The following is a 20,425-nucleotide window of genomic DNA, read 5'->3' as shown; positions in this document are numbered from 1 at the left end:
TGGCTGGATGCCTATTTAAAAGTAAAACACAGAGTCAGTTAACTTGACATCTGCATTATATTCCTCTACTTACCATGGAGTCAGTAAGTTACTTTTGCAAAAATTATAAAGGGCCTTATATTCAAATGTGGAACATGCTTTTTTCCCAGTGAAATTAAAAGGGGATGTAAATACTCATTATTTTGAAAATTGTGTCTTTTTCAGTTCGTACCTTAGCTCCTTTATCTGAAAAATTAGGTTGTAATGTTTGCTTACCTCTGTGAAGAGCTTCCAGATTCATATGTAAAAAGCACCATGTCAGTAGTTGAGCATGGTTGTTAGGTAGTGGAACATGAGAGCAGGTACTTCATGCATTGCTTGAAAATTATAGAAGTGCAAAGATGTTGGGATCCTTTTGTGGCCAAGTTGGAGTACAGGTCTGAAAAAGCTAAAAGATGGTTATCAGCTTCCATCATTCTTTCTAAGAACTGAAAAGTTAAACCAAAATTTGTACTTAACCGTTTTCTTTCCTGCTCTTCTCATTCTCTTGTAAGACTTATTCATATCATATGTTATCTTGTGTGATTTATGTTTTCTTTCCTCCTTTAGAAATGCCACTAGAGACCGATCAACATGAAGATGGAAAGAAGGAGTGCTACTACAACCTGAATGATGCTAATTTCTGTGACAATGTGCTTACGTCCAATGTAACCAAACAAGAGTGCTGCTGTACCTTGGGTGCTGGCTGGGGTGATAACTGTGAAATCTTCCCATGTCCTGTCATTGGAACTGGTAAGATGGGGCCTCCTGTCCCTTTGCAAGCTTTTGAAGCATTATGTTTATGTTAACAGTAGTGTGCTTTGCCTTCAGAGAAGGTTTGTCCATTAAATCCTGTGGTCTGTAATATTTAGTCATGATTTATCCATGGAAACATTCCACAGAGGAAAGGTTAGTAAGAATAATTCTTACCTGGTGTAAATCCATTGGCTTCTCTGCAGTTGCTCTAGGGATAAGAAGAGCCTGTTACTGAACAGCATTAACTCCAACTGATTTTAAGGAAAGCTGGGTTCTCACAGAAACTTTTTCTAGATGCTGTGGTAACATGTTAGATTTTTTCTGTAAGATGGAAAACAAAGGTAAGCATTACAGCGTTTTTAGGTCTGCAGCTATTCTTTGTAAAGCTTTTTCTACAGCACTATGAATTACTCATCTACAACATCAGTTTTACATTTTGCTACTTACTGAACAATTCAGGTGATCGCATTGTCGGCAGACCATTTTTTAACCTCTAAATATTAAATTTGACAAAAATAACCTTATGATATTTGTCACAAATATTGAAAAACAGTACTTGAAATGTAAACAGTGCTGACTGAAATTCAGAATCCAGCTGGAAAAAATCACATAAGAGAGAACATGTGTAAAATTTTTGAGATTAAATACTAAAGATTACAAATACATCACCATGTATAATTCCTTTTTCAACTATACCTTACAATCAGTGAAACTGAAATGAAATGCATAACAAAAAAGGGGCCTCTCTGCTTGGATAGGTTTATTTGATTCTGTATAGTCTCCAAGACACTTGAAATAATTTCCCTCTGTAATCCACACCATGTTCTCCTGTTGCAGTCAATTAGTGTTTTTCCTATATAAGGGCTGAAGAATGTGAACAGAGGTTTGTATCTCAGTCGGGGTATGTCTAGATTACAGCTTGCAGTATAGCTCAGAGAGGCCCTTGCTAGCTTTAATTAAGATAATTTGGCTACTGGTATTGTTATAACTGCAGCGCACCATGAAATCAAGTAAGGCCTACATTCTCCTGCCTAGGAGCAAGAGAAATGAGTTTGTGTGGAGCTCTGTGATGCTGTGGGTACCCTAGCTAGGTTTCTCAAGGCTAACTCGGCAAACGGAGAGCAGAGGAAAGTCAGGCTGTATCATTTAACATGCCCTTTTTAGCTAAAAGTGTGCATGATTGCCTGATATGTGCAAATAAGGCAGGTTTCTCAAAATACCCTGAAACGCATAAGTAGCACATACATGTGTGAGTACCTTTTTTTTAATGACATAATTTTTTGTTTTCTCTCTCTCCCAGCTGAATTTACTGATTTGTGTCCTGAAGGAAAAGGTTTCATTCCCTCTGGAGAATCATCTTACGGGCTTCTTGCTCAGAATTACAAAGGTCAGTACTGATTCGTATTAAGTTTAATTATTTCAGTTCTGGTAGTTGATTGACTAGCAATGTGATCCAGCAGTGTAAACATACTAATTCAACTTTTATTAGGTGATAAAAACAGTTTGTGATATGAAGCGTTACTGAAAATCATCATTTGACAGATTGTTAAGAATGTCAGTTACACAGTCTCTGTAACATTCTGGTTTAATTTATACCAAGTGCTATAAACTGTGAGAATAAGTGCTGAGACCACAAACCTCAAATACTCATTTACATATGAAATACAAAGCCAACTTAAATTTGTAGATAGGTGTATGAGCAGTTGGGAGAGAGAAGAAGAGTTCTGTTAAACATTAGGCCTACAAGGGAGAATGAATATAAAAACTGACGAGAAGTTCAGCAACAATGTTTTCAATACAGAACTTCATAAAATAATTATTGAACAAAAGGTTGTAGAGAAATAAGAGGTATAGAAATTGGTGGATGTGAGTGGGAGGGAACTGGCATCACCAAGAAGGAAAAGTGAGATCAGTGGAATCCCATTTCAGGTTTGAGAAGTAGCCATCAATATTAATAATTTGAGAGATCAGTTTTCCTTGGCCTAAGCACACTAAATTTGTGTTAGCTAAAATGAAGTCAACGTATTATCTTTTACATAACAGCTACAGAATCTGTAGAAAAGCACACATATTATATATTTTGTTACTATTAGAATGACTTTTACAAATCAAGAAATAAATATAGCAAGTACTGTGTGTTCGTGTCACGTAAAAATGCAGTAAAAAATACTATTTTTTAAAGACCTTAATAGAGGCAGAATCACAGAATCATAGAATGTTCAGGGTTGGAAGGGACACAGAAGACCATCTAGTCCCAAACTCCCCTGCCATGGGCAGGGACACCTCTCACTAGAGTGGGTTACTCAAGGCCATATCCAACATGACCTTGAACACTGCCAGGGTTAGGGCATCCCCAATATCACATGGTTGATAGATAAGCATTTGTCAGACTTGCTTCTAGCTAAATAACTAATCTGTCAGACTTAATTCTGAGAGATGAAAAAATGGTGGAAAGATTTTTGTGGGTTTTTTCCCTTAAGGTTATTATATGTATTTTTTAAACTACCCTTACTCACTGAGTAGGACACTACTAAGTCGATTTTCTTGGTGAGTTAGTGAGTAGACCATAACTGAGTTCAGTTCTCTGTCTTACTAGTAATTTTTTGTGTTATCCTCAGCAGGTGCTTCTTTGCACCTGTAAATTGCATGTGACATGGAAAAAATAACAAAGTTTATAAGACACTAATACCCAGATTTGTTCAAACTAATGGGGTAACTCCTGTAAGACTCCACTCTCTGGAGGTTGCATTGTCCAGCAGCTTGGAGTAAAGAACAAAGTACCATTGGATGAACACAGATCTAAGACTGAAGGTAGCAGGGACCAACCTTCGAGAGACTTACAGTTTTTGTCTAGACAAGTTAGAACATTGTCACAGAGCTCATCTCAAAGGATCTGATAGTCTCTGAGAGTATTTTTGTGTAGGGGTTGTTTAAAGGTGTTGTTTATCTTTGCAGATCTAAGATTTCTGTATATATTCACAAGGGGGGTTTGGGACATGCTGTGTGTACAGTATGTCCAAATGTCTCAGACAAAATATGCATTGTTTTTGTGCTACCTCAGGGTTGATAATATCTCTAGCTGCTATAAATATTGAAATGTGGAAATAGTTCATCTAGAAATATCTTCCACAAATCCTTGCTGTAATCAGACTTTTTCTGTTTTCAGTAAATTTGTTTTGTAAAAACCTTAGGAATGACACAAAGGACAAATACTAAACGAATAAATAACTTTTAGTAATGTGATCTTTCTCTGTTACACTAACTCATATGTTCCTGTTGCTTTTGTCCACAAGCTTGTGCTTGTAGGAACAACTCCTGTTTTCTTAATTGAAATTATCTGTTAGAAGTGAATATACTCAGCCAACCTCTCTTGACTCTGCGTCCAGGCTTTCGCATTTTTCTCCAGATACAAAATCCATGTTCCACAAGAAAAAGACAGATTACGTTTCTTATTAATGTTTGCATTGTTCTTGCTGCTAAACAGTCAAAATATTTAATGTTTGTAGCCACTTAGTGACTGGAAGAGTGGGTGTAAAAATAAATAGTTTTATGGACCTTTCAATTCTTCTGGAAAAAGTAAGCATTTGAATAATTCACATTAAAACTGCTGTACAACTGAAAATGACAGCTTTGGGCTAAAGTCTGTGTTGCCCTAGAATAAATGGGGAGTAAATCTGTAGAAGACATTGGGTTAAGAAAATTGGTATTGAGAGAAGGATTATGTACTTTACACTGTGCTTTTTATTGCCATTTTTAATACCGGCTTTTAACTAGCTTTAACAGACTATTCTAAGTAGGTCTAGCAAATGAAAAGTAGGTTGGAAAAAGGGAAGTGAATAGAATTCCAGCAGTAACAAATACATAAATACAAGACTGGGAAAAAATGTGTACAACTGTGAAAAGCTATATATGAGCTGGCATATATTTTCCTTGCAACCTTCCTGAAAACATTTAGCCTCATTTGATTCTCTTTGTCAGCTGTCACTAGTTCTATAGTATTTGCAGCCTTATATTTAGCAACAGACACGATCGGTCCTACTCGATGGGAATTCTGCACAGAAATTGTATTTTGAAAAATGAAACCACAAGCAGAACAGATATGAAGATTTGCTGCCATGCACAGCAGAGTCACCAAACTGTATGGAAAGAGGAGAACAGTCACAAAGTCTATCCATAAGCATAACTGCTTAGTTTTGTAATCAGATGATGCTTAAATTAGATCTGTGGTGGGAATCCCTTTGGTAAAACAAATTATACAGGAAAATACAGGCCACATTCTTCATCTCTTTTGTTTGGAGCTAAGAGCAGTGGGATACCAAAGGAGAGAAAGAGGAACTGCAGATTCTTGCAGTCTCTGTGTGCCGCAGGACTTAATTCGGACACGGGAAAGGGAAAGTAATGATCCACCAGTTTTTCCTTTTCCATTCTAGCTACAAGTGCACCACAGGCTTTTCCACACCAGTTGTTTGGTTTTTTTCCTGTGGATATCTGTGCTCCTGGGACTCTCTGTTTAAAGTGAAGTCTGCTTGAATAGAGAAGCATATGGGATTTATTCCATCTTGCTCCTCTACATGGTATCATAGTAACGATGGTAACAAAACCTTTAATATTTTCTCCCCAGATGCTGATGAATGCCAACTCTTTGGACAAGAAATCTGTAAAAATGGCTTCTGTTTGAATACGCAGCCAGGTTATGAGTGCTACTGCAAACAAGGCACATACTATGACCCTGTTAAGCTCCAATGCTTTGGTAAGTTTATTTAAAGTGGTCTTGTCACTATAATGGTATGCAGATGGGCAAAACAAGCAGACTTGTACGGCGGGATTCCCATCACAACCGTGGTATTCCCAGCAAGGGGAGGAACACCAGGCCTTTGAACTCCTGTAGCAGCTTTTTAAGATGCATTGGGTCATTTCCCTTCCCTTCTGCTCAGCTGGTCAGAAATTCTGGATGACATGGCTATGGCATGTAGAACAGGGTTTGCTTTATTTGCTTCCTTTTTCAGCAAATTATTCCCAGGAGTTTGCATCTCCAGAACAGTTCCTTGTGCTCCTTTGAGTGCATAGTCAAGTGCTGGTGCCAGCCTTTATGAAGGCAGCACAATGTAATCAGAGGGTGCTCCCTCCTTACATGCACACTGCTGCTTCACTCTGCTAAGGTACAATTTAGCCTTCTGTTCTTTGTATGTGGGGTGAGCAGTTGAAAGCCTGTATGTTGAAGCTTACCTTTCATTTGGTAAGTGTCCCAGGTTTACTATATTAAATCAAATAAACACTTTTTTTTTTTCTTTCACGGACAGATATTTTCCATATAGGAGTTAATATGCAATGCGAAATTCTACTTAAGGTCATTAATAAGCCCAACCTTAGTCTGCACAACCTTGTACTCCTTTTGTTCTGTTACTCAACTGAAAATTACTCAAAACTATGACCCTGGATTTTGCTTTGTAAGCAGAAAATCATGTATAATGTGCAGAATAGCATAATGAAAGGAAGTAATTTTTGCAACTGCAGTAAGAGAGCCTTTCACCTTGGAATTCTATGATGGGTGGGGGTTTTGCTGATTAAATGTAATTTATCTGAAGTGGTCTGCTCTTCCCTTCGAGCTAAATTTTGGCTTTTCCACTTCAAGACAAACTAAGGGATATAACTACTGTGGGTAGGTAAGGTAATCCCTTTTCCTGACAAGTTCATGAAAAATCTCTGAGAGTATGCCCACCTCTAATACCTGCTGATACTGTTCTAAAGGGATAGGAATGTGGGAAGCATTTTCAGCTATGCTGGATGCAGGGTATGCCTGACACTCCAGTCCCCCCAGCAAGCCTCCTCATCCTCCATAGTACTCCTCCCTAGCACTTGAGGATTAGAGGTCAGGATCCTGCTGATCTGTCTGTCCTTCTCCATGGGCATAGGCAGGATTTTATTGTCAGCAATTGGTATTTGTGGTAATTAACAGAAGGCAGGCAGGGAAATCTGTTCCTAATTAGGTAAACATTAACATAGAGTAACACAATGCAACTACTTTGTGCTGGCTCTTCTTGATACATTTCCTTCCATTTTAAAGACACGGATGAATGTCAGGACCCAAACAGCTGTATTGATGGCCAGTGCATTAACACAGAAGGATCTTACAACTGTTTCTGTACACACCCAATGATTTTGGACGCAACAGAAAAGCGATGCATCAGACCAGCAGATTCGAGTGGTATGATCCATTATACATATTACTGAAGTGAGTACACCTCTACGAGGTGGTGCTGACATGGCTACAGACCCTAAGTCTAAGCTTAGACTGGGTTATTCTTGGATGAGCCTGCTCTTCTAGAGGATTTTTGAAGGCAGTGCTTGGACCATCATCTGTTGATCCAGAAGGCATCATGATGTAGGACTCCACAGTGCTCCACTTTGCCAATGCAGACAGGACATTGCTGGAAGTATTATGAGATAGACTCAGGCTGAGGATTCTTCAGCCCAACCTCACCCCAGTTCACCAGCTCTGCGCCTGCCTTGTCCAGCCTTGTAGGTAATGAAGCAGAGCCTACTTGCTGTCTCAGTAAGGCTGGGGTTTGGCTGCGGGCTAGGTCTGGAGATTCAGTTCTACCAAAGTAGGGAATAAAAACAGGAATGACAGAATATAGGAGGAAATAGCTGAACTTGTATGTGTGCTTTCAATTGATTAACATTGAAGGTTCATAGAGCTCAAACGGCGGGCTGCAGCATCACCGTTAAAGTAACATTTTTGCATGTTCTTTTAATTTCAGTAGACACTGATTTCAGAAAAAATGTTAGATCTTATGAAATTCTTAAAAACATTTCAGAAATCCAGAGCATTATGCAGTCTGCACAGCTTTGTCTATGCCACACACGTCTTTGAAAGAAATGTTACAATGGGTTTGATTAATACTGGCACTGTATAGCCATAAATCCAGACCTCGGATCCCTGCAACTTGCAGTGCATTTTCCTGAGATGCTTCTGTGAAAAGAAATGGGAATACAGACTGAATGCCTGTTTTAGTCATTTCCAGATTATAAGGCTGATACTTTTGAGGAGTAATGTGGTCATCCTGTTGCCTGGAACTGTGAAAGAACCACAGCATTTCTATTGTTCAATCTTCAGTTAAACAAACCAAGAGCAGGATTCTCCTTTGGGTTCATTTAGGGAGTGAAGAGAATGCAAGGGCCCAAAGGGTCTTCCGTCATGCGACATTCAGGCTGACACAGCAATGATCATCTCACCCAGCACAAAGCACTCAAGCCTTGTATTGCTACTGGCAATGTCCTCCCTCACGCAGAGGAGGAGGGGACAGGCTCGTTCCTTTGCTGCCAGCAGAATTTGGATTTGGTTGCAGAGATGCACTGCTGCTCTTCACTGCGTGTTCTGGCAAGTTCTTAGTAGAATAGGTATCTAAATGGTGATCACCTTTGTGCTTTCAGAACTCAGTTTTACTCTTGAGAGAGGTTTCAGTTCTGTACTCGCCCATGCATAATGTAAAACTGCAGTAAATAGATATGCACAGACAAGACAGAACCTTCATTTCTGACAACATTTATTTTTCACTCTGTGTTGGAACAAAATCAAAACCTTGCAGATGTCTTTACAAAACAATTGTGCTGAAGTTTTTATGTTCCAAGTGGAAGATTAAGTTTACAGTTCTCACTCCAATCAGCAGTGACCAAAGCTTGCTAGGACCAGGAATGATTCCTACTGAGATCTATGTCAAAACTAGTATGCCTCTGAAATATTCCAGCTTTGACAAAAATACATGTTTTTGTTAATGTTCATAAGAATGTGACAGCAGTTCACAGCAGTATTCTGTCTCTAACAATAGCTGTAAGTGGATGATTAGGGACCAGAAGAGCAGATAAACAATACTCCTCCTCACCCTCCCCAGCACACTCTCAGCCTCCAGCTATTTTCAGCTCAGGGGATTTCCTGAGCCTGATGTAGTTTGTCTGTTTAGTTAATGGGACTCTCTCTTCCAAGTATTTGTCCAGTCTCCCGTTGAGGCCATTTTTGTTCAGCTCTGCCCTACTTGTAAAAGTCCTTTCAGATGCCATTGACGGCATTAGAAGAAAAGCAAAATAACAACTTTTAAAGATTCGTTCTGTGGATGGAGTTGCCCAAGCATTCATCTCTGTCTCAATGCTGGTTTTTGTCAAGCTCTGTTAACTTCCATGAGAGCCGAGCTGAATCAGTGTTAAGCATTCAGCAATTACTATGATTTAGGAAGTTTTATTTCTTGGGTGTCCAACCCAATGTGCTTTTAAATTAGCCTAATGTGCCAACTCAGAACTTTTTAAGATTTTTGCAAAACTGAACACTCAAGGGATGAGCCACCTCAGACACTTAAAAATGGTCATGACTTCTAAGCTTAAATTTCAGCAAAGTCTGTAAAGTTAGGTTATTTTTCTAATCTAAATTTAGAAAATTTTTCAGTATACCAGTGTCTTTTTTAAATAACAGTGCTGCGATGATGATCTAATCCTGTCTTCTCCATCAGAACAAACTGAAGAAGCTGAGGTCTACCAGGACCTTTGCTGGCAGCACCTAAGTGACGATTTTGTTTGTAGTCGACCTCTGGTTGGAAAGCAGACTACGTATACTGAGTGCTGTTGCCTGTACGGTGAAGCCTGGGGCATGCAGTGTGCACTGTGTCCTATGAAGGAGTCAGGTAAGGAAACACACATTCCAATTCTTGGTATGAAATCTGAAATACTTAATCAGTTTAATCCCTTGCATTTGTACCCGTGCTAATAACATAAGAAAGAACAAAAAAAACCCCTAACCCCTCAAGAACTAATGGAAATTTTTTTCTCATTAATTAACAGAAAATCATTACAGTCTACATTTTGAAAATGTATTTGCTTTTATTTTTTGACATTTACAGGACTTGTTTCCTTCCAGTGGAACTATCAGTGACAGGCAGTTTAGAACTTTGGTGGAAATGGGAGGACATTTTAAGGGTAGCAGAGTTCCTTAACATGGCTGACAAAAACCATCTGTGAAAATACGGATGCAGTTCATGTGCACACACAGACACACGCACACCAACCACAGTGCTCAACAGCTTACATAACTGTTTTGCTTTTTTGTTGCTGCTTTATACATTCAGATGCGTTTTTCAATGTGATATTCTGCCAGTCTGCCCACAATTAGATATGTTTGCTTGATAAGGATCTGGTAAGCTGTGGTTTAGAATCCCTAAGCCCTTCAAAAATAAGTTGTTATTATATGACCATATGTTCACATAATGTGAAATGTATAGATGAGCAATTTAAGGTAGTTAAAGGAAATGGGTTACCCATAGGGACCGAATAATTTCCAGGGAATGTAACTTAATGTGAAAGAAAGGTGACAGTCATATTTTTAAAAGACTATATTTTGTTTATACGTGTAGAAATCAGATATTGTTCCATGATATTTCAGGTAGAAGTTGCTGCTTGTGGTGACTACAAAAGCAAAATGATATAGAGAGAAATGTCACTGACACACAGATTTATGTCTGGGGACTGGAGAAGGGACCAGTGGAAACAGCATAGGTACATGTCATGCTGTGCCTAAGATGCATCAGCCCTGCTATATACAGTCTGATACAATACTAACTTCTTCCCCTGCATATAAACTATTCCAAGGTCTAGTCTGGATGTAGCTTTCTTACCGTAAATATGTCTTTCGGTAATACGGCTTTCCATGTAGGAATACCCTGCTGCGCTGGTAAAACATTTTATTGTGAACATACCTGGATTTTCGCTTGGGCCTACATTACTCTAATGATAATGTCATGGCTAAAGCAGTACATGTTTTACTTGTAGCAAAAACCCTGGAGTTAAAACTATATAGGGAAGCTCAGTGAAGCATTAATGTGGTTGTTTCTTTCTGTTTGGTTTTTATGCTTTTATAATTTACTTGCGAGGTCCCTGAACCCGTTCTTAGATATCTTTACTTGTTTGAGTTTGCTTTGGAAGCACAGCAACTGAAAAAAAGCTCCTGATTTTGATGATGTTGGCTCGAGTAACTGCTGGCTGATGCTTACCCCAGAAAGAGACTGAAGAAGAAAAACAGGGCATGACAGGAGCTTAATTTATAACATATGGAAATCTCTGAAATATCTTTGTCAGAACAAATCTTACAGGAGGACATTGAATTACTACACCTGCTAGAATAACAATTGCAATGGAATTAAATGTAATATTGACAAAAAAAAACCATGGCAATAGCTAGTAGAAGAATTGTTGCTATGACCTGGAGCTCCTCAGGTAGAAAGATCGAGCAGATTAAAGCAGTTTTTCTTTGTACAAAGTTCATTACATGGTGACAGTGACCCATCTGTGCCATGTAATCCTGAGAGAAGGAAAAAACTTCCTGGTAGAGAGTTCAGGTAGGTATGAGACTTGCTTCTGGAAATTTCTAGCTAATTATATTTAAAGCAGGATAAATCTGAAAAGGAAGAGAAAAAGACTACCAAGATGGCCAGGAAAAGACAACTGTCTTACAAGGGAAGATGAAAAATTCCAAACATGGATGCTGAACAAGCAGTAAGACTCTACATTACAGCACAATCATGGAGGATTCCTGCAAACTTTTTAATTAAACAATAGTGCTGATATGAGTTAAAAATTGGAACTATTTCAATCTGAAAATATGAAGTGTATTTTGATCATTAGGACCACAGGATTCTGGAGCAGCAATCCCATGCCAACAGTGGGGTACAGATCCCCACTAGTTCTATGAAGAACCTTGAGAAATTAATTAAAAAAATGACATGGAAGTTCCCAATGGACAACATCCTAAACATCAGTTCAATGATCCTCAGTCAAAGCTGAAGAGCATTATGTTGGATCATAAAATCTTTCTCTCTCCAGACGCAGGATAACTTTTATGTGACGTTTAATTTGCATTGAGAAATATCTGCTTTAATTAAAACTATTAGTCCTACTTTGATCCCAAATACTTAAAATCATCCTTATAGATTGGAACACAGATAGTTAAAAATAAAAGCATATTGAATCTTTATTATGTCAGAACAAGCATACAAGCTTACATTTCTTAGTGGAGATGGTATGTGCTCATTTGTCCTCACACGCATGTGCACGCACCCACACAGAAACCTGGAAGCCTTTCTCTGTTTTCAGGAACATTTACCAAGAAAAATTTAAAGTTGACTGAACTGAATAAATGATTCATTTGACATGTCTTCAGTCTGTAGCACTTAAAGTGATATCATTGGCTCAAGAGAGTGCTTTCACACCTCCAGGCCAGCAGGTCACAGGTTCAAGTCCTGGCTGGGGAAACCTGGAATTTCTCCATTTTTAAATGCTTAGGTATTGTGTTGGCCAGATTTACTACTGAAGGTGTTTGCTTATTTCTCCAATTAGGAGCCTTCTGAAGATTTGCAACACATGTTAAAGACCTGGTGATGTGAAAAGCATTATCACCAGAAGATTTTCACCTTGAAATGGGTTGGATCATAGAACGGATCATTCACTGATCTGTCGTTTCCTTTTACCTTTGTTTATTATATTCTTCTTGTATTTGAGGATCTAGTTGCCACCCTTAGAAAGAAGGAAATACAGACCTACCAGCATAAGTGGTACATTTGCAAGTCCCTTCTAAAGAGATTCATGCTTTAATAAAAATAACCTCCAACTTTTGTAACACAGCTCGTCTTTAAAGCCTTTCCATTTTTCATGACAAGATTTAAATGTCCTATTTAAGTAGCATCCAGCATAAAACCAGTGGGAAGGTAGAGAACTTCTATAGGATGAATTACATACAGAATTACATTCTATATTAAGTAAAAAGAAATAGTCTTAAATCATCATGAAAATAGAACTTACATTTGCTATGATCTCTAAAAACTAAGGGGTGCTTAATCAAACAAACCCCACTGAAAATAACACCAGACATTCAGAGCCTGAGACAAAAATATTTATTACCTGAGCACTTGTTGAAATATTGTAACTGAACAGCAACATCTAACAAGAGTAAGATTGATAAGTATTTGGATGACAACACTGAGGAACAAACTCAAAATACTAGTTCAAAGTCCTGATCAAAATACTGCAAACATGAACTATAGTGGTGTGATTGAGTACATCTTACTGGTGCATACAATTTCTTGGGGCAGGTCTTCTCATCATTAAACAAAGGATACGAAGACAGATTATTTTCAATCACATTTGGTTCTAACATTCTGATCTTATGATATCATCATATTGCAGATAAAGACTTTCATAAATTGCATCCAATCCCAAAATATTAACTACTGAGATATATTCTCTCTGTACTCATTGTGGCTTTAGTAGGTACTTGCCTAAAGAATGTTTAGTAATTATTCTCAAGAAACCTCTGTGTTACTTGAGATTTGTCATTTGCAATCTGTAATAATTGAGCAATTGTGGAAAATCAGAAAATTGGATTCTTTTGGTGTAGATTACAAAAGCAAAATATCTTTTCTTCATTGCACCCACCCCCCAAAAATACCTGTTGAATGGCCTGCCTTCAGAATTTCTGCTTTCTTGATCAATTTACTGTTAGTGTCTAACATCCCAACTCTTTCTATCCAGAGTCTATAGTCTAGTAACTGGCAGCAGGACAGGCACTGATAGGTTTAGCAGCTGGGTCAAAGCCTCCATGCTAGAAAACAGAGCAAGTGGCCTAGATTGAAAAAATCTGGAATCTTAAATAAAGCCATGTACACTTGAAGTTAACCTGAACATGTAGGACCTGAACTATAAACCTTCTGAGAGTCCAGAAGCTCCTGTGAGACCCTTATGGAACTGTAGTGGATTTTAGACAAGGTGTATTGTTATAGCTTACAGGACATTTGAAAAGGAGGAGATAGAACTACCAGCTAGAAAATGTTCAGTAAGGTGGTGTGCTGCAGTCAGCATTTAATTTGCAGAGACTGCATATTTTTGTATTTGTAAAATTATCTCTTTGGAGTTCTTGCAGTGCAGTACCCCCTTTGTTTCAGTAACACCTTAAGATGCTGGTAAGCTGGAATTAAGAGCCCCTGAACTAAGGATATGTCAGTCAGTTAAGGAGGGAGGGTGCTTTCTCCTGTGGCTGCCTGGAGAAGTTTTAATATAAAAAAATGGGGTAAGGTAGGACTGGGACTCTGCAGCTTTGACAGATGTTTAGTAACTATTGAGAGTGGGGGTACATTACTACATATATAACTTCTACATTTTTGTTGGTGTGAGTACTAAGATAACATCATGAACACATTCTTAGGCAACTGGAAAGGGCACCAGCATTGTTTATCAGCCTTCTTATTTGTGTATCATTGTGTGTACCTTTTTTATTGTAAGTTTTAAATTCTAGTACTTTGTGGGTTTTTATGGAACCCTGTATCTTTAAAAGATCTGCAGAAAGGACAGTGGATGTTACTGATGTTCTGTAGGATAAGTAGCATAAAGAACTGCTGGAAACTTATGTTGTCCTTGAAATTTCTCTTTATCTCCACCTTAGCATTTGCAAAGCCCACACTAGGAGAACACTGAAGGTAGTGGGTAACATGAATCACCTGGGATGTTGTATAATGTAGGATTTTTCTTGGCCAATATCACATGGTGTTTTTTATACAGAAACCCACATCAGTGCTGGTCCTACCAGTTTCTCCTTCCATCAGGAAAGAGAAATCAGCCCCTTGTGCGATATATTCCTCTGATCTTTTCTAGACATGTACTTTACAGTGAGATGGTATCTTAGAAGTGGTTATGTGTTTCCACGGGCAAAGAATGGACACTGGATAACTAATTCAGATGCAGACCTTTGGAGATGCCTACATGTAGTTGAATTCTACCCGTTTCTGGCAGAACAGATTATTTGGATTGCATTTTTGTTGCAAGGGACTCTATGTATCCTTTGTAAACATCATGAATTAGTTCTGGGCTGAACTTCCATATTATGAGAACATAGTGTTCCTTTCAAGTTCTGGCTAATGTCACTCATGAAGATCTGGAAGTACAGGGAAAACCAGTGTGTGTAAAGGATGAGTTTCCATCTGTCCTCTTTTGAGGTGGTAAAGATCAGCAGGGAGGCACTGGATTCATTTCTGGAGACCATTGTTCATCTTTCCATTTGGGATGGCATTGTGCCTCCTTCCTTTCTGGTAAGGACTCTGGTCAAATCGATTATATCCTCTGGACTTAAAATATTACGGTAACTGGGCGTTGACAACTAATCTGTTGTGCAGACTGATTTAATTTCTATTGATGAAGGTTTTCAGTGTTTTTTCTGAACTTTAGGAGAGACATGCAGAATAGCTTTGGAAGGGTTTTCCTCCTGAAACCTCACGTTCCGAGTGTACATGGAAGCCATCAAGCAGTCAGAAAGCCATGTGAAAAGTTGCAGCAAAAATAACCTGACTCCTATTACATACAACTTTTAACTATCTACCTCTAGCAGTAGGAGAGAGATCATTTTGAATTTGAGCAGCATTGGTTGAGGAGCAAAAGGTGAGGAACAAAACCAAAAGATTTTTGAGATAAACAAATTGGTAATTACTTTAGTTAGCAAGAGCTTTGCATCCTCTGTAAACTCTTTCTCAGCAATTTCATTTAGAGTATATCCATGTGAAGACATTCATATCCTTCCTAACTCATGAAAAAAATTCCTTAAAACTGATAGCATTCCCTTTTCTTCAGTTGTAGAATATACGTGAATGCTTTCCACCACAACCTTAGCATTTGTTCATGGGCAATATCAATGAAATTATCTAAATTATCAAATAGCACAGTCTAAATGTAGAGCAGAAATACCTTCAGCTTGTGTTCACAAATGATGAATTCTCCTGAGACGGCTTAAAGTTAACCAATTCAGACTGATGTCCAGAACCTCTGGATGAGAAGGGACATATATTACATGTAATAAATGCTTTTGTGGTTTTGTTCATCTCTCTGGTGATTTCTTCAATGGCAAAACTGTTGCATTGTTCAATAATTCGATGGAACTGCCTTGGTGTCAATAGTTTTGGCTCTTTGTGTGTGTGTGTGATGGTGACAATTCTGAGGAGCTGGAACAGAAATAAAGCTTGCTTTATGGGCAGGAGCTGAATTGGCTGCGATGCCGTTGTTTTGTGGTTGTGTCAGGAAAGCTTTTTTATATAATATTTTGCTTTAAATAAATGAAATATGGAATAATTTTTCTGATGGGAGAATTAAGGATTTTTAGGCCTTTGGGTACAAGTTAGGCCCACACAGGCTTGTGCAGTTACAACAACTGTTTATGCAAATCAGATGCACATTTGCACAGCTGCATTTGTGCTAAAGAGCACCTAAAAACCAGTCAGTCCATCCAATTTATGTTGCGTTGTCTCTGTCAGTCAAGCTTTCATCACCAATTACAGCTAACATCTGTGCCAGTACGCATGTGTGTCTAGCTGTAATCCCCTAACACTTGTTTAATATGCAATACATCTGACTTTAAAAATGTCTTTTACATTTTTGGAAGTATACATCAGCTTCCTTTTAAAATAGCTACCCTAAGTTATACAACAAGATGTCTCTATGCTTCATTTGCAAGTTATGAGAAAAACTTAGAAACACATGGACCAGTGTAGACTAAACTATATACTAAAAACAAAGTCTTTTTTTTCCTCTTGAACTGCAGTCGTGTTGTCTCTGATCACAGCTAGAAGATGAGCAAGTAGAAAAACCCATATAGAAAAAGGCTTTTTCATTGATTATGGATTATATAATTTTTTTTAACTTTACATGAAAGATTCTTTTGAAAGTGAGCATTAATTTTTGCGACAACTAAAATGGTTTTGTCATTCAGGAATAGTTTCACATTCTCTCTCGCTCTTTGCCCCCTTACCACCTTCTTGATCTCAGTCTCCTACTGTCATCTAGGGCAATGTCATGCTGTTCTCCCATTTGTATACTTGCTGCAACTTTCTGTGTGTCAGTCCTGCTTTTACGCACAAATCTTACAGCACTCTGTTCATTTAGTTCCCTCCTCTGGAAAACTGTGATGAGCACACATCACTGTGACCCAAAATACATTATTTTTTCATTTGAACTGTAGGAACATAGCATAGCAAGGGGAAAAGTTTAAAACAACAGAAACTGTCGTCGCCATAACTTGTTCTATCCTCTACAGGGGCACTCTGATGGGTTCATTTCTCTCAGGCATTCAAGTCTCTTTATTTCAAAACTCATGATCTTTCCAGAATGTGACCCCCCAGATACTTTTCAGTCTTTATACTCTCCTCTTTGCCCACCCTTTTCTTCCCTAAGGGGAAAAAAAAAAAGAAAGAAAAAGGAAAACACAAGCTGAGGAAGGGAGCATAGGTAACTTGCCATTGTTATTGGTCCTGCATCAGACCTGTTTATTTCTTAAGTGAGTTGCTAAGAGCAACTGAGCACCTAGTGACCAAACCAACGCATTACTAAAGACAAGAGATTCAGTCTCCACTACTTGTACAGCTAAATAGAACATAGAGTATTAAGAGAGTATTATAGGTGTCTCTCTCACTGTGTCTGTCTCGCATTGGCCTTTTTAGCCACCAGCGCGCTTGTAGCAAATGTGGGTAGAGTCCTTCCCAGATCTTCGTTTGCAAAGCCTAGCCATGATGATGATGATAGGTAATTATAGGTAAAGAGACCTAAAAATGCAGATATTCAGAATTTGATTTTCGGGGACCATTGGGGCAGGAAACAAGTTTCCTTTGTCAACATTTCTTTATTCTTGTTTAGACAATAAACAACTTTGTCTTGGCAAACATGCAGTATAAAATAGTCTTGCACAATCTTCAAACTACCCAACTCTCATGTACATTGAGAGCTCCAGCTCTACAGATTTTCAAATGTTCCAGCTGCTTCCTTCACAACTAAAACATGGTTTCTACTACCAGTATCACTAAGGGCAAAATTAGCACTGAGTAATCTGGGAAGCCGGTGAAGCAGTGATCCCTAAGACCTGCTTGTCTTGTCCCCTTGCCTTTCACTCACTGTTTTTATGTGGTGGTTTCTTCCACACAGACCAGATGAATTAGTATTTTGTGGTAGAGCATAGATTTCCTTTGCCAAGAACATTTGTGGGCATCTGTGAGAAAGTGCTTTTACTATTCTGCACAGCTTTTCTCTATGTATATATGAATGGAGGAGTCACTCTGAGATGGTAGCCTGGCTGTCTCCATGCATGGATGTTATCTGGAGTCAGATGTGGGGAAGGAAGAATGGAGTGATTCTGGTCCTATGACAGCTCTTAAAACTATGCTTATTATCATACTATCTCAGTGGGAAGCTGTGCAGTCAGGGATGTAAATAACATTTGCTGTATGCTGTTTATTTTCTCATGCTGACTTTGTTTCATGTGCCCTGGGATACCACTCTTGGGCAGTGTACTTTGTCAGCTGGAAGAGGATAGGGTTTTTTGAATATTATTACTGTATATAAATATGTTCTGGAGGACACCCGTCAAAGGAAACCACTTTGCTCTTGAAGCAGAAGGTGGTGAGATTTACAGTGATTTGTAAGTTCTCTGGGGAGTTCATTCTGCAGACTTAGACTGGCACCCTTCACAACTCTAGATGTTCATAGACAAGCTTTACCTGTACTATACTGTCTTGTGCTCTCAAAGGGCCACATTGTTGACCACAGAATTCAAACAGACTTTTTGAACACTTTTTTTTTTTTTCAGTACAAAATAAAATAGTTACAAGTGGAGGAGATACTACCTGTGAAAATAAAGTTACAGTGCTGGGCAGCAAGTGGGGCTGTGCTCTGCAATGTCTAGAGCAGGCTGGATTTATCCAGCTATTTGCTGTGTGGGACAGTTCTACACAGCATGAGGTTTCTGGCCCTGTAACCATTTGCAATTCTTGGATTTTGTATCTGCTTAGGGCTTTTTTTCCTCTCTCTCTTTTGGTGGTTTTTCTTTCACATCCTTTCTCTGCCTGATTCTCAGAACACCAGGCAATCTTCACAGAACCAGATGCCAAATAGTCTGTAGGAACATTAAAGAAGCACCTGGATTCTATATTTTAACAACATTTCTATTTTCAAATAAATTGTTTAGTATGTGTTTTAGCAAAGGGTAATAAAAACAGAGTTGACACAATTTTAATTTGATTTATAAAAAAATTAAACTCTGCATCAGCATTTCAGACATGGACTCTGGCACCTGAAATGAAGAGTTTCTTTGGTCTGCTTCAACTTGTGTAGTCTAGCTACTAGAGAAAGGCACAAAGTTGGAGCATAACTATTTCTCCTGTGCCTTTCCACCATGCCCTTTGAGGTTCACAGCCAAGGAGACTTTGAACAGCACTCATACTTAAACCTGTGTGTTGAAGATACAGTGCGTAGATAAGTGTGGGCTATTTTAAAAGTATTTTTCACTCTGATTTCTGCAGGTTGGCTGACAGTGCCAGAAATATGACTGTACTTACTCCAATTTATTTCCTTTGGGGTTGCTTCTGAGAGCAGCCATGATGGTCTGGGATAGCCTTTGTTCCACAGAATGAGGACTATAAACGTTGATAGTCTTGGAGAGGAATGCACTAGCAGTGGGATACACAGCATCCCTCTCCTCTTCTTCCCATGCAGACCAGAAGAACCTGACCTATAACTTTTTGTACAGTTATTGACTCAAAGCTATCCCTGGTGTTATCCCTATTATGACTTAATAGTATATTTTTGGCTCATTAACATTTTAATGACATTGTTCTTGAAGAGAGAATGCTTTCTGGAAATTGCAGATTTATGGTGTTTCTAGGAAGATAAGTTTATTTCCAGCAAATATGAACCACAGCTCACTGGGACTAATGTAATGCAGCCTGTGTTACAAGTGTGTTTACTTTTATATCCTATTTTCTTTCCCCCCTCAGAGGATTACGCCCAGCTGTGCAACATTCCTGTTCCAGGATCAAGACGGCCATATGGACAGGATGCTTTAGTTGACTTCGAGGAGCACTACACTCCAGAAACTAATCCATACTTTGTTGAAGACCGTAAGCAAGTTTCTCTGTTATGTAAAACAGTTGAAATGAGGGTTGCAACCTGAATTGTTTCTCTGTAGCCAGCTCAATTCTTCTCTTTGCTTCTGAGTAATGTGGCTTTTTTATGTTTTAGTTATTCCTATGACGTTAGCTTTCAGTCAGGTGTTCCAGTTCAAGAGCCAGGTTTGTATGAGAGTCCAATTGGGCTCAGAGTACAATTAATTTTTAATATAGTGAAATAGTTTGTGCCAAGTCTACTAAACTTGTGTTTACCAACAGATTTACAAATCAAGGTCAAAAGAATTGCCAGTTTTCCTTCTCACAAATTAATTTTCCTTTGGAGCACGGGACAGATTTCTCCAGAGTGCATTTAATTTAAAGGAAAAAATTTCCATACTTTCCCAGCAGAATTTATATGGGTGAAATGAGAACATGCAAGTCTTTCTTGCTCAGTGGAGAAAAAGTACAGCACAGTATGATCAGAGAGTATGCATACATATAGCCTTCAGGCTAGAGTGTAAGGTCTGCCAAGCAGGGTGTGAGGGATTGTGCACGGCATCTTGGCTGTACTTGAGGAATATAGGGATTCTTTAGGGATCTGGCCCAGCTCATTGTTAAGACTTGATGGAAAGTAATGTTTACAGATTTCAGCATCTTTCTCAAAATCAGCCACAGGTCCAGTATGTTTAATCACAGTTTTAGAG

At 38.5% G+C, this 20,425-nt stretch overlaps 1 protein-coding gene across 1 annotated transcript in view; it reads left to right on the top strand.

Annotated features, from left to right (window-relative positions):
* The window catches only part of LTBP1 (latent transforming growth factor beta binding protein 1), a 190,371-nt gene that overhangs the window by 164,901 nt on the left and 5,045 nt on the right, over positions 1 to 20,425 (top strand). The window contains exons 25-30 of the mRNA XM_018085320.2: positions 589 to 771; positions 2,075 to 2,161; positions 5,396 to 5,524; positions 6,839 to 6,979; positions 9,276 to 9,446; positions 19,611 to 19,733. Of these exons, the coding sequence (XP_017940809.2) occupies positions 589 to 771; positions 2,075 to 2,161; positions 5,396 to 5,524; positions 6,839 to 6,979; positions 9,276 to 9,446; positions 19,611 to 19,733 (834 nt within the window). The remainder of the gene's footprint in view (positions 1 to 588; positions 772 to 2,074; positions 2,162 to 5,395; positions 5,525 to 6,838; positions 6,980 to 9,275; positions 9,447 to 19,610; positions 19,734 to 20,425) is intronic.

The sequence above is a fragment of the Manacus vitellinus genome, unplaced genomic scaffold, assembly GCF_001715985.3.
Source record: "Manacus vitellinus isolate BGI_N305 unplaced genomic scaffold, ASM171598v3 scaffold_8_pilon, whole genome shotgun sequence".
Classification (NCBI taxonomy): domain Eukaryota; kingdom Metazoa; phylum Chordata; class Aves; order Passeriformes; family Pipridae; genus Manacus; species Manacus vitellinus.
This window is presented reverse-complemented; position numbering and strand designations above follow the sequence as displayed.